This window comes from Schistocerca cancellata, chromosome 8, assembly GCF_023864275.1.
Source record: "Schistocerca cancellata isolate TAMUIC-IGC-003103 chromosome 8, iqSchCanc2.1, whole genome shotgun sequence".
Taxonomy (NCBI): domain Eukaryota; kingdom Metazoa; phylum Arthropoda; class Insecta; order Orthoptera; family Acrididae; genus Schistocerca; species Schistocerca cancellata.
This window is the reverse complement of record NC_064633.1, coordinates 573732264-573747022: the sequence shown is the minus strand read 5'-3', so window position 1 is coordinate 573747022 and position 14759 is coordinate 573732264. Positions and strand designations below refer to the sequence as shown.

Below are 14759 nucleotides of genomic sequence, written 5' to 3'. Positions count from 1 at the left end.
ATAAATTTCTACAATACATACGGCTGTTGGTAAATTATTGCATCAAGAAACTTGAAGTTTTGCTCTACCTTGAACAACAAATGAACAAACATTAAGCAACAAATCACACATAATGGCATATAACAGCAAATGTCACACAGTGTAGGATCGTACTAAAAAGCCGGCCTTATTAGACCATGCGGAACTAACAACACAATACGAAACAAACTGAGAAGACAAACCAGTAAGACTGATAAATATAGCCGGTCTGATATATAGCAAATAATCTTCAATTTTTGTCAGTCTATTTATGTGGGCCACACATATAGGAACTTCAGATACACAGAGCATCCAGCACCATTAAGAAGTAACAGCTCCCACACAATATTTGCGGACCCGCCGCCCAGCAAACATGGAAACCGATTTGAAACTTCTTAAAACTGTCATTACCTTCCACCAAAGATCAACAGTAAGAGAGATCATCGTATACTAAAACCAATATAACAAGGAAAATATTAACTAAATGAAGCACATCACTCTGCAATAAAACACTATTTGCCACAATAGAAGAACAGTAAAAATAACTTCCACTTCCTCCCGCCCCCGCCCCTCCCCCCCTTATCCTCCCGTGTACTGAGTAAATGCCCTGAATATCAGTAACACTTTGAAATTAGCTCGTCACTCTTCAGATAAATGCCCAATGGCACAATGAAACAAAGGAACACATGCAGTAACGCTCTAGGTGAGTACTGAAACCTTTTGGTTCTGAGAAGCAGTAAATAAAAATTCGCCAGGTGCGAGGGCACTTGCGCTCTGATGATTCCGTAAAAACTTAATTACGTATACAGACAGTTCATCCATTTCGGGAGTCGACACTGGTACTGACAAGATATCGGTCCTGGGAATTCCAAACCTTTCGAGAACGTCTTAATTTTAAGACTGAAGTTTCCTTTACTTGCACTGCCAAACATTACTTTTTGCCAATGTGATCCTAAAGGATTCCTCTTTTACAGATTGAGGTATGGAACCTTAGAAACGAGTGTAAACCAATCAAAGCGTCCACTTAAAGAGAATTAGTATTTTAGCACATCGACAGTCGTCCACGACAAGAAGCAGACCGAGTCTGAGCAAGCTCTTCCTGCGTCGATTATTAATAAAAAAAAGTGTAAGAAATTAATAACTGACTGTAAGGGTCGCAATCAGTTCTTGTTCGTTCTCTAATCGTGCTCAAATTAACAAGTATGTTATTACTTAAGTATTAATTCGTGGCATTGGATTGTATCCGTTAATGTCAACATGTATGCTATTACTTAACTATTAATTCGTAACATTGGATTGTATCCTTTGATGTTTAATAAACCAAGTGGAAGTAATTCTGAAGGTGAAAAGTAATAATTGAGTATGAAGAAATTAATTTCAGTTGTGTGTTGATTTGGGATTAAATCAGTTACATACACTGAAATGAGTATTTCAAAAGAAATTAGCCAGAAAAGTGGAAATATCCCTCGTTTTAAAACAGTGGGGTAAAACCCAGAGGATCAGTGATTCAGTGGAGCACAATATTAAATTTTATCATTGATTAGCTAAGAAACGCGACTAATCGAAAACTAAATTTATGACGCCTTCAGATAATCAACCTGAAGAATATTTTATGCTCTATTCTGTCTCGGGAAAGACGAACATGCACAATACTTAAACATATAAAGAAGTTATACATACTTGATTAATTACTTCATACAGGATAACAGGTGTTTACGTACAGGTGTTAAAAATATTAAAATATAAAACTGAATGACAACTCCAATAGTTCGCTGTAGCTGTATTTACTTAAGTCGATTGCGTTTCGCAACTTTTCGTTGTTTGGTTGATTTGGGGGAGAGGACCAAACAGCTAGGTCATCGGTGCCATCGATTAGACAAGGATGGTGAAGGAAGTGGGCCGTGCCGTTTCAAAGGAACCATCCCAGCATTCGCCTGAAGCGATTTAAGGAGATTAGAAAAACCTAAATCTGGATGGCCGGACGCTGGTTTGAACCGTCGTAACTTTTAAGTTACATCTTCTGATGTATATAATACTATGTCATATGGTTTAGGGATATATTACAGAATGCCGCAGAGTAACGGCTGGCGTGGCTAGGCGAAGTTATTAGCCTTTTTCTGTTGATAAAAAGCATCGTCAGTGATGAGTGTACAGTCTGTGCTAAAATCTCTGTCACCACTTTAACGATCAAAGTATTTTTCTGTGGACTTATGTCAAGCAACGGACGATGCACCTCGTAAATGTTATCCGGGGAAATGTTGAGACGGGAAGCCGACACGCTTGTGTGTGCTTCCCACCAAAATAATAGCAATCTTAGCAGCTGACACCTCGTTGCTTGTGTTGTCAGCTGCTGTTACTCTGTGGCATTCTGTAATGTATCCCTATACCATATGACGTAGCATTATAAACACCAGAAGATGTAACTTAAAAGTTACGAAAGCGGTTGTGTGAGTCTCTAAGCAAATGAAATAAATACTGATACAGCGGACTGTTGGCCTTTTCATTTACTTTTATATTTCAATAGTTTTAACACCTGTATGTAAACACCTGTTGTAGTGTATGAATGGATAGCTTTGAGGAATGAAGTAGTAAAGGCAGCAGAGGATCAAGAAGGTAAAAAGACGAGGGCTAGTAGAAATCCTTGGGTAACAGAAGAAATACTGAATTTAATTGATCAAAGGAGAAAATATAAAAATGCAGTAAATGAAGCAGGCAAAAAGGAATACAAACGTCTCAAAAATGAGATCGACAGGAAGTGCCAAATGGCTAAGCAGGGATGGCTAGAGGACAAATGTATCTCACTAGGGGTAAGATAGATACAGCCTACAGGAAAATTAAAGAGACCTTTGGAGAAAAGAGAGCCACTTGTATGAATATCAAGAGCTCAGATGGAAACCCAGTTCTAAGCAAAGAACGGAAAGCAGAAAGGTGGAAGGAGTATATAGAGGGTCTATACAAGGGCGATGTACTTGAGGACAATATTATGGAAATGGAGGAGGATGTAGATGAAGATGAAATGGGAGATACGATACTGCGTGAAGAGTTTGACAGAGCATTGAAAGACCTGAGTCGAAACAAGGCTCCGGGAGTAGACAACATTCCCTTAGAGCTACTGACGGCCTTGGGAGAGCCAGTCCTGACAAAACTACCATCTGGTGGGCAAAATGTATGAGACAGGCGAAATACACTCAGACTTCAAGAAGAATATAATTATTCCAATCCCAAAGAAAGCAGGTGTTGACAGATGCGAAAATTACCGAACTATCAGAGTAATAAGTCACTGCTGCAAAATACTAACACGAATTCTTTACAGACGAATGGAAAAACTAGTAGAAGCCGACCTCGGGGAAGATCAGTTTGGATTCCGTAGAAATGTTGGAACACGGGAGGCAATACTGACCCTACGACTTATCTTAGAAAATAGATTTAGTAAAGGCAAACCTACGTTTCTAGCATTTGTAGACTTACGAGAAAGCTTTTGACAATGTTGACTGGAATACTCTCTTTCAAATTCTGAAGGTGGCAGGGTAAAACACAGGGAGCGAAAGGCTATTTACAAATTGTACAGAAACCATATGGCAGTTATAAGAGTCCAGGGGCATGTAAGGGAAGCAGTGGTTGGGAAGGGAGTAAGACACGGTTGTAGCCTATCCCTGATGTTATTCAATCTGTATATTGAGCAAACAGTAAAGGAAACAAAAGAAAAATTCAGAGTTGGAATTAAAATCCATGGAGAAGAAATAAAAACTTTGAGGTTCGCCGATGACATTGTAATTCTGTCAGAGACAGTAAAAGACATGAAAGAGCAGCTGAACGGAATGGACAGTGTCTTGAAAGGAAGATATAAGATGAAAATCAACAAAAGCAAAACGAGGATAATGGAATGTAGTCGAGTTAAATCGGGTGATGCTGCGGAAATTAGATAAGGAAATGAGACGCATTAAGTAGTAAACAAGTTTTGTTATTTGGGGAGCAAAATAACTGATGATTGTCAAAGTAGAGAGGATATAAAATGTAGACTGGCAATGGCAAAGAAATTGTTTCTGAAGAAGAGAAATTTGTTAACATCGAGTATATGTTTAAGTGTCAGGAAGTCATTTCTGAAAGTATTTGTATGGAGTGTAGCCATGTATGAAAGTGGAACGTGGACGATAAATATTTTGGACAAGAAGAGAATAGAAGCTTTCGAAATGTGGTGCTACAGAAGAATGCTGATGATTAGATGGGTAGATCACATAACTAATGAGGAGGTATTGGATAGAATTGGGGAGGAGTTTGTGGCACAACTTGACTAGGAGAAGGGAGCGGTTGGTAGGACATGGTCTGAGATATCGAGGGATCACCAATTTAGTATTGGAGGGCAGCGTGGAGGGTAAAAATCGTAGAGGCAGACCAAGAGATGAATACACTAAGCAGATTCAGAAGGATGTAGGTTGCAGTAGGTACTGGGAGATGAAGAAGCTTCCCCTGGATAGAGTAGCATGGAGAGCTGCATCAAACTAGTCTCTGGACTGAAGACCACAACAACATAGGGTATGAATTGGTCAATCAGTTATGTGTAATTACTTTAGCTAGTTTTAAAAGTATGTGTGTGTAAAGAAGCGTACACGCTGCAGTACACAGCCAAAGAAAAATTGTAATACATGAATATATTACGACAATGTAACGCGCAGTTTGCACTGCGTGTAAAATCACTACACACTCCACCGTGAAAGATTCGCTACGGAAACAACAGACATGAAGCCGTCCCGTCCCGTCCCTCTATACGCTTTCTTTCAGGAGTGCTAGTCCGTCTAGATGAAATTTGGAAAGTAGGGAGGGAGATATGGGAGAGGTGAAGCCGTGAGAAGTGAAGCAGTCGCTAATAGGAATACTTGTGTAAGGCAAGGTTCCGGTTTCGGGCCCTCAGCGCACACTCTGCTGCAGAGTGAAGGCGTCTTTCTGGAAACACTTGAGACAGTTGTTTGGTATATGCTGTTGTGATGCTGTGAGTCGCAACAAGAGGGAAACTGTACGGAGAGTGCAGTGAGTGGGTCACCTGCTCGATGCTCTCGCGCACGGAGAGCTCGTGGAAGGCGGCGCAGGCGGTGTCCCGGCAGCGGCGCAGCCCCTCCTCGCGGCTCACCATGCGCTCGCCCCACTGGTCCGTCTTGTTGCCCACCAGCACCACCGGCGCCTCCCCCACCGGCTCCTGCAACCACCACCTCTCCAGTCACTCTCGGCGGACACCTGCGGGAACTGAGCGGCGGTTAGCTTGCGGTTACTTAGATATCTCTTACCAAGGAACACACCAGAATACACCACCTGATCAAAAGTATACGGACACCTATATGGAGTGTCTCGACTCTTCACCTTTATGACTGCTTGAACCCATCCGGAGACACTTTCAGTGAGGTGTCTGCATCTCTGTGGCGGAATAGCGACCCTTTCTGCCTCGAGAGCCGAAACCAGAGGTGACGTTGGGTGTTGTGGTCTGGAACGAAGTCGACTTTCCAACTTAATTCACAAGTGTTTTTTTGGATTCGCGTCGGGAATCTGGACAGGCCAGCCCATTTCAGAGCGTTGCGATGCTGCTTTATGACAGGTGCATTGTCATGACAAACAGTCATCGTCTCCAAACTATTACCTTTTTCTCGAAGGAAATAAGGGGAACACACCTTATCCATGAAAACCATCCCCATATTGTAACACCACATACTCCGTACTTCGCTGTTGATCAGGTAACATTCTCCAGGCATTCTCCAAACTGAAACCTTTCCAAAGAGGGTATATCGCGATTCATCAGTCCAGATCACTGGTTTCCAGTCATCCACTGTCCAGTGGCGTCGGCTCTTACACTACCCTAAGCGTCGCTCAGCATCGACTGCAGAAATGTGTGGCTTATGGGGAGATGCTTGACCCCTGCCCCCTGCAGTACACTTGTTCGCCCACTGCTTGAATACTGCTCACCGGTGTGGGATCCGTACCAGATAGGGTTGATAGACGAGATGGAGAAGATCTAACGGAGAACGGCGCGCTTCATTACAGGATCATTTAGTAGTCGCGAAAGCGTTACAGAGAGATAGATAAACTCCAGTGGAAGACTCTGCAAGAGAGGCGCCCAGTAGCTCAGTACGGGCTTTTGTTGTAGTTTCGAGAACATACCTTCACCGGGGAGTCCTACGTATATCTCGCGAAGAGACCATGAGGATAAAATCAGAGAGATTAGAGCCCACACAGAGGCATACCGACAATCTTTCTTTCCACGAACAATACGAGACAGGAATAGAAGGGAGAACCGATAGAGGTACTCAAAGTAACCTCCCCCACAAACCGTCAGGTGGCTTGCGGATAATCGATGTAGATGTAGATTCTTTTCAAATGCCGACGCCCAGTTATTGTGCAACCCGGAGAGCTGGTAGCACTTTGGAACTCGCGAGTGATTGCTTCCGCTGACTTAATGTGATTTTTTTACAGACACTCTCTGCAGTCTTCTACGGTTCCTGTCCCTGCTCTTAACTGCAGCTGTTTCCGCTTCACGGTGCCGTCGCCAACACCGACTTGGGCAGCTTTAGAACGGCTGCAATGTTCCTGATCTATTTTTTACTCAGGTGACATCCAATGATTACTCCACGTTCGAAGTCACTGCTGTTACTGCTCCTCTACTGACAACACAGCACTCCCCGCCTCCTTTTATACCCCTCTCGTCACATCTAGCGCTTACTTCCGCATTACATAGGGATAATGTGTGTGAAATCTTATGGAACTTAACTGCTAAGGTCATCAGTCCCTAAGCTTACACACTACTTAACCTAAATTATCCTAAGGACAAACACACACACCCATGCCCGAGGGAGGGTTCGAACATAGGGATGACTGTATGCTTTTGATCAGGTACTATATCTCGATTCATTACATACAAGGAAAGATATCTGTGACCTCCAGAGAACTTTATACCAGTAGTCATTACCGATTATCAAGGAAACGTTAAAGCTGAACAGTAACATGACAGCGATCAGGACTTAGGCTTGCAGACAGCAGCATACGTTCAGCTACGAACACGAGAAAGTGGAAGATCAGTGGCTCGTAATGGATTTCGTTACGGGCCATATTGGTAAAGTCTAATTCAATTAATGGTGATTATATTAATCAACTATAAAATATTGGCACTAGATTGCGGTATTTGTAATTACGTATTTCCATAAATACAAGAGTTACGCGCATCAAAGTCAGGTATAAAGTTCATTACAATGATTTTATTTACATAAAATGTTTTGTTTTGGACTAGAGCTAATATGAATTACGCTTAATAAAACAGAATTACAAAAGAGTTAACGTCTTTTTGCCAACAGACACAAACAGTGATATGTCTTTTGCATTGCTGAAAATCTCTGTCATTTTTCCAGGGTTTTAGTTAATCTCACTGTAATACAACTGGAACACTGGCAGGCTGTTGTCAGTCTGTTGGCAGCGCTGGGCGACGGCAGCTGGCAGGTCAGCGCGGCGGCGTGAGGTCAGTGGCTGCACCCGCGCGTTCTCTGCCCGCGGTGGGGTGAACCTCTGATATCCATGTTAAGCACTCTCAATAACTGTCTCTGCGCTCAACACCAAACACTTGAGCAACCTCTGAGCAGTAATCCGTATTTTATAATCGAATGAACATACCAGCTGCACTTTTAATTTTCTTTTAATAGCCGTGACACGTTTCAGCCTCGAAGGCAAATTTACAGTGGCTACCTGAACAATACCGCAAAAACAGAGTACAATGTCATAAGTTACACTACTGGCCATTAAAATTGCTACACCACGAAGATGACGTGCGACAGACGTGAAATTTAACCGTCAGGAAAAAGATGTGATATGCAGATGTTAGCTTTTCAGAGCATTCACACAAGGTTGGCGCCGGTGGCAACACCTACAACATGCTGACTTGAGGAAAGTTTCCGACCGATTTCTCATACACAAACAGCTGTTGACCGCCGTTGCCTGGTAAAACGTTGTTGTGATGCCTCGTGTAAGGAGGAGAAATGCGTACCATCACGTTTCCGTCTTCGATAAAGGTCGGATTGTAACCTATCGCGACATTGCTGCTCGCGTTGGTCAAGATCCAATGACTGTTAGCAGAATATGGAATCCGTGGGTTCAGGAGGGTAATACGGAACGCCGTGCTGGATCCCAACGGCCTCGTATCACTAGCAGTCGAGATGACAGGCATCTTATCCATATGGCTGTAACGGATCGTGCAGCCACGTCTCGATCTCTGAGTCAACAGATGGGGACGTTCGCAAGACAACAACCATCTGCACGAATAGTTCCACGACGTTTGCAGCAGCATAGACTATCAGCTCGTGGACCATGGCTGCGGTCACTCTTGAAGCTGCATCACAGACAGGAGCGCCTGGGATGGTGTACTCCAGGACGAACCTGGGTGCACCAATGGGTAAACGTCATTTATGCGGATGAATCCAGGTTCTCTTTACAGCATCATGATGGTCGCATCCGTGTTTGGCGACATCGCGGTGAACGCACATTGGAAGCGTGTATTCGTCATCGCCATACTGGCGTATCACCGGGCGACCCGTGGCTCTACCCTTTATTCGATCCCTGCGAAGCCCTACATTTCAGCAGGATAATGCACGACCGCATGTTGCAGGTCCTGTATGGGCCTTTCTGGATACAGAAAATGTTCGACTGCTCTCCTGGCCAGCACATTCTCCAGATCTCTCACCAATTGAAAACGTCTGATCAATGGTGGCCGAGCAACTGGCTCGTCACAATAAGCCAGTCACTACTCTTTATAAACTGTGGTATCGTGTTGAAGCTGCATGGGCAGCTGTACCTCTACACACCATCCAAGCTCTGTTTGACTCAATGCCCAGGCCTATGAAGGCCGTTATTACGGCCAGAGGTGGTTGTTCTGGGTACTGATTTCTCAGGATCTATGCACCCAAATTGTGTGAAAATGTAATCACATGTCAGTTCTAGTATAATATATTTGTCCAATGAATACCCATTTTAATCTACATTTCTTCTTGCTGTAGCAATGTCAATGGCCAGTAGTGTATATGACAAAAATGGTCCAAATGGCTCTGAGCACTATGAGGCTCAACTTCTGAGGTCATCAGTCCCCTAGAACTTAGAACTACTTAAACCTAACTAACCTAAGGACATCACACACATTCATGCCCGAGACAGGATTCGAACCTGCGACCGTAGTGGTCACGCGGTTCCAGACTGAAGCGCCTAGAACCGCACGGCCACAGCGGCTGACATGTATATGACAAAGGCAGTAATAACAAACATCGTGGAAAACAACATACGAAATAAAGAATGTTGTATAACAACTCGTCCAAAAAGGTCATCAAAACAGCATAATACAATAGGTGATTTTGAAAGGCAACACGTCTACAATTTAAGAAAGTTATATATATATATATATATATATATATATATATATATATATAGTGTCAACCTACCTATCTATCATCGAGAGAGTACATAGACAGACCGGTGAGCCACGTGAAATTGCGGTACTTAAACAGGTGAGTAAGTTACACGGAGAGAAAGGGGGGGGGGGCGTAGAGCTATAAAAGAGCTGCATAGGTGGACAGTGAGAAGCAAACATTAATGGACATAGGCACTAAGGTTTAAAAGTAAAACAAAATACACAATGAAATAGTATATAAGACTTTTCGTTAGATACAAAAGGGGAAAAACATGTAAAAAGTGGTAATATGAAAAAGTACAGCAGACGACTCTCAGAGGAGCTGAGGGAAAAGAAGAGACGATTTTCGAAATCTAGCGGTGCCAACGTAGTACACACAGCAAGTGCATCTCTGCCTCATTTGTCTGCAGACCGCTTTTTCCAGGATACATTAGCCAATTGGAGACAGAAGAACTTGCTACGACAGATAATCAATATTTTAAAGAAGAGAGGTGAAATTAAGTAGAGTGTATCGTGGAAAGACAGTAATAGGGGTGTGATGCCTATTCACTCCTGTTATTTCACTGTGTCAAGAGAGCGCAGTGTCCAGCAGTCCATTGCTTCCTTGAGTCCAAGTCTCGAGGGGCAAGCTGTAGGTGCAGTTGTAGCGGATATTTTTCCTCATTGGGAGCCAGAAAACTGTGATATATATTAAAATTTACGATGTGACATAATGACAGGTGTATTTAAAAACAATAATGGTGATTTATATACACTCCTGGAAATGGAAAAAAGAACACATTGACACCGGTGTGTCAGACCCACCATACTTGCTCCGGACACTGCGAGAGGGCTGTACAAGCAATGATCACACGCACGGCACAGCGGACACACCAGGAACCGTGGTGTTGGCCGTCGAATGGCGCTAGCTGCGCAGCATTTGTGCACCGCCGCCGTCAGTGTCAGCCAGTTTGCCGTGGCATACGGAGCTCCATCGCAGTCTTTAACACTGGTAGCATGCCGCGACAGCGTGGACGTGAACCGTATGTGCAGTTGACGGACTTTGAGCGAGGGCGTATAGTGGGCATGCGGGAGGCCGGGTGGACGTACCGCCGAATTGCTCAACACGTGGGGCGTGAGGTCTCCACAGTACATCGATGTTGTCGCCAGTGGTCGGCAGAAGGTGCACGTGCCCGTCGACCTGGGACCGGACCGCAGCGACGCACGGATGCACGCCAAGACCGTAGGATCCTACGCAGTGCCGTAGGGGACCTCACCGCCACTTCCCAGCAAATTAGGGACACTGTTGCTCCTGGGGTATTGGCGAGGACCATTCGCAACCGTCTCCATGAAGCTGGGCTACGGTCCCGCACACCGTTAGGCCGTCTTCCGCTCACGCCCCAACATCGTGCAGCCCGCCTCCAGTGGTGTCGCGACAGGCGTGAATGGAGGGACGAATGGAGACGTGTCGTCTTCAGCGATGAGAGTCGCTTCTGCCTTGGTGGCAATGATGGTCGTATGCGTGTTTGGCGCCGTGCAGGTGAGCGCCACAATCAGGACTGCATACGACCGAGGCACACAGGGCCAACACCCGGCATCATGGTGTGGGGAGCGATCTCCTACACTGGCCGTACACCACTGGTGATCGTCGAGGGGACACTGAATAGTGCACGGTACATCCAAACCGTCATCGAACCCATCGTTCTACCATTCCTAGACCAGCAAGGGAACTTGCTGTTCCAACAGGACAATGCATGTCCGCATGTATCCCGTGCCACCCAACGTGCTCTAGAAGGTGTAAGTCAACTACCCTGGCCAGCAAGATCTCCGGATCTGTCCCCCATTGAGCATGTTTGGGACTGGATGAAGCGTCGTCTCACGCGGTCTGCACGTCCAGCACGAACGCTGGTCCAACTGAGGCGCCAGGTGGAAATGGCATGGCAAGCCGTTCCACAGGACTACATCCAGCATCTCTACGATCGTCTCCATGGGAGAATAGCAGCCTGCATTGCTGCGAAAGGTGGATATACACTGTACTAGTGCCGACATTGTGCATGCTCTGTTGCCTGTGTCTATGTGCCTGTGGTTCTGTCAGTGTGATCATGTGATGTATCTGACCCCAGGAATGTGTCAATAAAGTTTCCCCTTCCTGGGACAATGAATTCACGGTGTTCTTATTTCAATTTCCAGGAGTGTACATTTTTACCAACTCTAACCATGTAGTTATTATGTATTCTCTATCTTGAACTATGTGTGTGTCCAGTTAATCCCCGTTTTCTGTCCTACTGGAACACGTATCAACTTGCATCTTACCCCGATACCTGGGAAAGGCGCCATACCTTCTTTGGGGTGAGAGAGACACCCGTTATACCTCTTTTGTACTATTATTTGCAGAAGCATCTTAGTGGAACCAACATTCTTAGTGAATCTGTCAACTCCGAACCCAACACTTCTAATGACGCCGTAAGCCCAGAAACTGCATCTAACGCAAATTTACAACTAAGACAGGGACCTCTACTAAGTTTAAACAGATTTCACTGATAGCAATTTTGGAAACACCAGGGACAAAGAGGAAGACAACTGCATCGGTGCCGACACACCAGGAAACCCTATAAAGTTTAAAAACAGAGCAACAGAAAAGGGCAGCCACCAAAAAAGTTCTCCAATCACCAAAAGGGGGAGAGAAATAGAACCGACTGCTGACGACAAGGAGTGCTGTAAAACAGAAAATATCGACAGTCGGTATTTTTGATACACACTTTTATATTTTATTGCTAGACAATAAAATATATAATAAAGTTGGTAATGGTATCTCATTTATTTTCCCGTCTTACTCTGATTTTCGGGATGAGACGATAGCTGTAGTCCAACATCTAAAAAAATTACTACGGGACACAAAAGTTATGATTTTGACATATACATCAGTTTTCAGTTTGAAGAAACCTTACCAGACATGTGTGAGTAAATTCGTTTTGAAAATCTCAAAAATTTCCCACATCATTTGATGCAGAACCAGAAAGTATGCCGTCTTGCCCCGTCGCACAATAATAAATTGTATCACCAGGCAGCTTCTCATTACAAGAGAAATATTTACAGTGACAGGAATCAGCCACCTCCTTCCACATCGGCAGCAACACAGTCCACTCGAAAACGATACTCTCAAATATTTTGGAAATTTCAAATTCTTTCGTATTGCTGCTGCAGCACCCCAATACGATATCAAATCAGAGCCAAGTAGAATAATTGTTTGCATAAGGTCCAGAGGTAGATCAACACGTTGTTGACTTGCTCAATTTGTGAAGCTCTTTCTCTTGAAAAAATTATCCAATTTTTCTGAAATTGTAACCATTCGTTTGTCTGTACAGGTACGTCACATCTACCGATTACCGCCTCATTCGGATAATTCCTTATTGTGCATCGTCCTTTTTTTCCTTTAGAATGTATAATGAACTTCTGTGATGACTTAAGTGTTCATTCGATCGACCGCTAGTCTGGAAAGATAAACTGCTAGAGAGTAAACTATTAATAGAAACTCTAATAGAATGTGATAAGGACGTTAGTTCACAGAAAGGTTCGGTCATACGAAAGATTCATACAGTATCTTTTATTTCACTAATTCATCCTACACCTTTCAGCGACCGAATTGCAAGCAGCTGCAGCAGGACTGAAAACTGGGGCTAGAGTATATTTATACTGCGCTTACATACAAACTTCCTTGTGCAAGAATACGTGTGTCTTTCTGCAAAATCTCTTCAGGCATTTTCCACTTTAGTTATTACTGTGTGGCGACTTCTACTCACATCAGCAAGTATGAGTATACGTAAAAAAAGATTCCCCAGTAACACACATCTTAGAAGCTACACTTGGCAGCTGTCTAGTAGTACTGAATAATGGATGGAGGCCAATTATCGACTGGCCAATGAAAAGAAGACCAGCCATTCACATCACACTATGTTCACCTTGTTTTTCGTACGTCAACAAAGTAACTGATGCGTTAGTCTGAGAACCTCCCCGACTGAAATCAAACTGATCACTCACAGAGAAAATATACTAGTACACTGATACAGAAAATCAAAGAAACTGGTCTTGTTGGTCTAGGTATATTCCAGCCACGAAAAAAATATTGCCACAGCTACGTGAGATTCATACTGTTCCATAAAAGTGTTATTCCTTACGGGATGTTATAAGTACGCTGCGACATATTTCTTTCCAGAGGACGAGGAAAAAAAAATTAAGCGTTTTCGAAACATTTGGTGGAATCATAAATTCTGTAGAAGTGTAGCTCGACGGTTTCTAACAGTGATGGAATATGAGAGACATTGGCCAACTGCTTGAAATGACAATACAGTTATGTAGATGTTATGAAAGTCTTGAAAAAGGAAAAGAAGGCCGTACTGGATGCCCTACTATACATCACTTAATAATAGATCCAGACGGAGGTATGAAAGAAAGCCAAAGTTTTTTGCTTTAAGCAAGGTTCATCCAGAAAAACATATTATTTTCCATAGAAAAACCGCTTAGATAAAACGGCGCTAACAACTGCACAAATTAAACTGAGCTTGCCATCAAAATAAGACAAATCTCGTTAAACATTGTCTTGCATCAACTCATTTCAATGGGACAGCAAATTCTATTATCAAACTGAAGACGTACCCACTCAGAGCAGTTATAACGAATTTCTATACGGAAAAATTTAAAGAAACAGGCCTTCAGATGGCCAAGAGTAAATCCATTTCTTGGTTTTACTACGTTGATGACAATTTCGGCATATGACACCATGGAGAAAAGGAACTCTCAGAACTTCTACATTGTCTGTATTACATTAATTCTAATATAAAGTTCACAATGAAAAGAGGAAAAGAAGTTCAATTTTAACATTTTGATGCAAATGTACTTAGAAAAAATGGTGGAAACTTTAGGGCACAAGATCTACACAAACCCGACACTCACAAACAGGCGCCTACACAAAAATTCAAACCATCATCCCAAACAGGAAAGACGAAGATTCTGGTGGACCTGGATGAAAGACTCTGTGGGCTTCAGCACTTGGAGAAGATTTCCATTATTTAAGAATTACTTTCAGAAGAAATGGGTACTATGACAAAAAGATCAGGAGCTACGAGAGAGAAAACACTAGCTACAGTGAAAGTTTTCCCCCACTACGTAAGAACTGTCACAGATCGCATCAGTCGAGCGCTAGGAAGTCTTAGTATTGACACAGTGTTTAAACCGACAGGAAATGTGCGTGAATATTCTAATACTGCGCAGGACCTACCCCGGTCGTTTGCTGCGGCAGAAGTACGCAAAATTCCTTGCACATGCCGTCAGGTACGCAAAG

General features: G+C 43.4%; 1 protein-coding gene across 2 annotated transcripts in view; it reads right to left on the bottom strand.

Moving 5' to 3' along the window:
- Positions 1–14759, bottom strand: part of LOC126095082 (ras-related and estrogen-regulated growth inhibitor) — a 207969-nt gene that overhangs the window by 12398 nt on the left and 180812 nt on the right. For both annotated transcript variants that reach the window (XM_049909765.1, XM_049909767.1), the window contains exon 5: positions 5057–5209. In XM_049909765.1, the coding sequence (XP_049765722.1) occupies positions 5057–5209 (153 nt within the window). The remainder of the gene's footprint in view (positions 1–5056; positions 5210–14759) is intronic.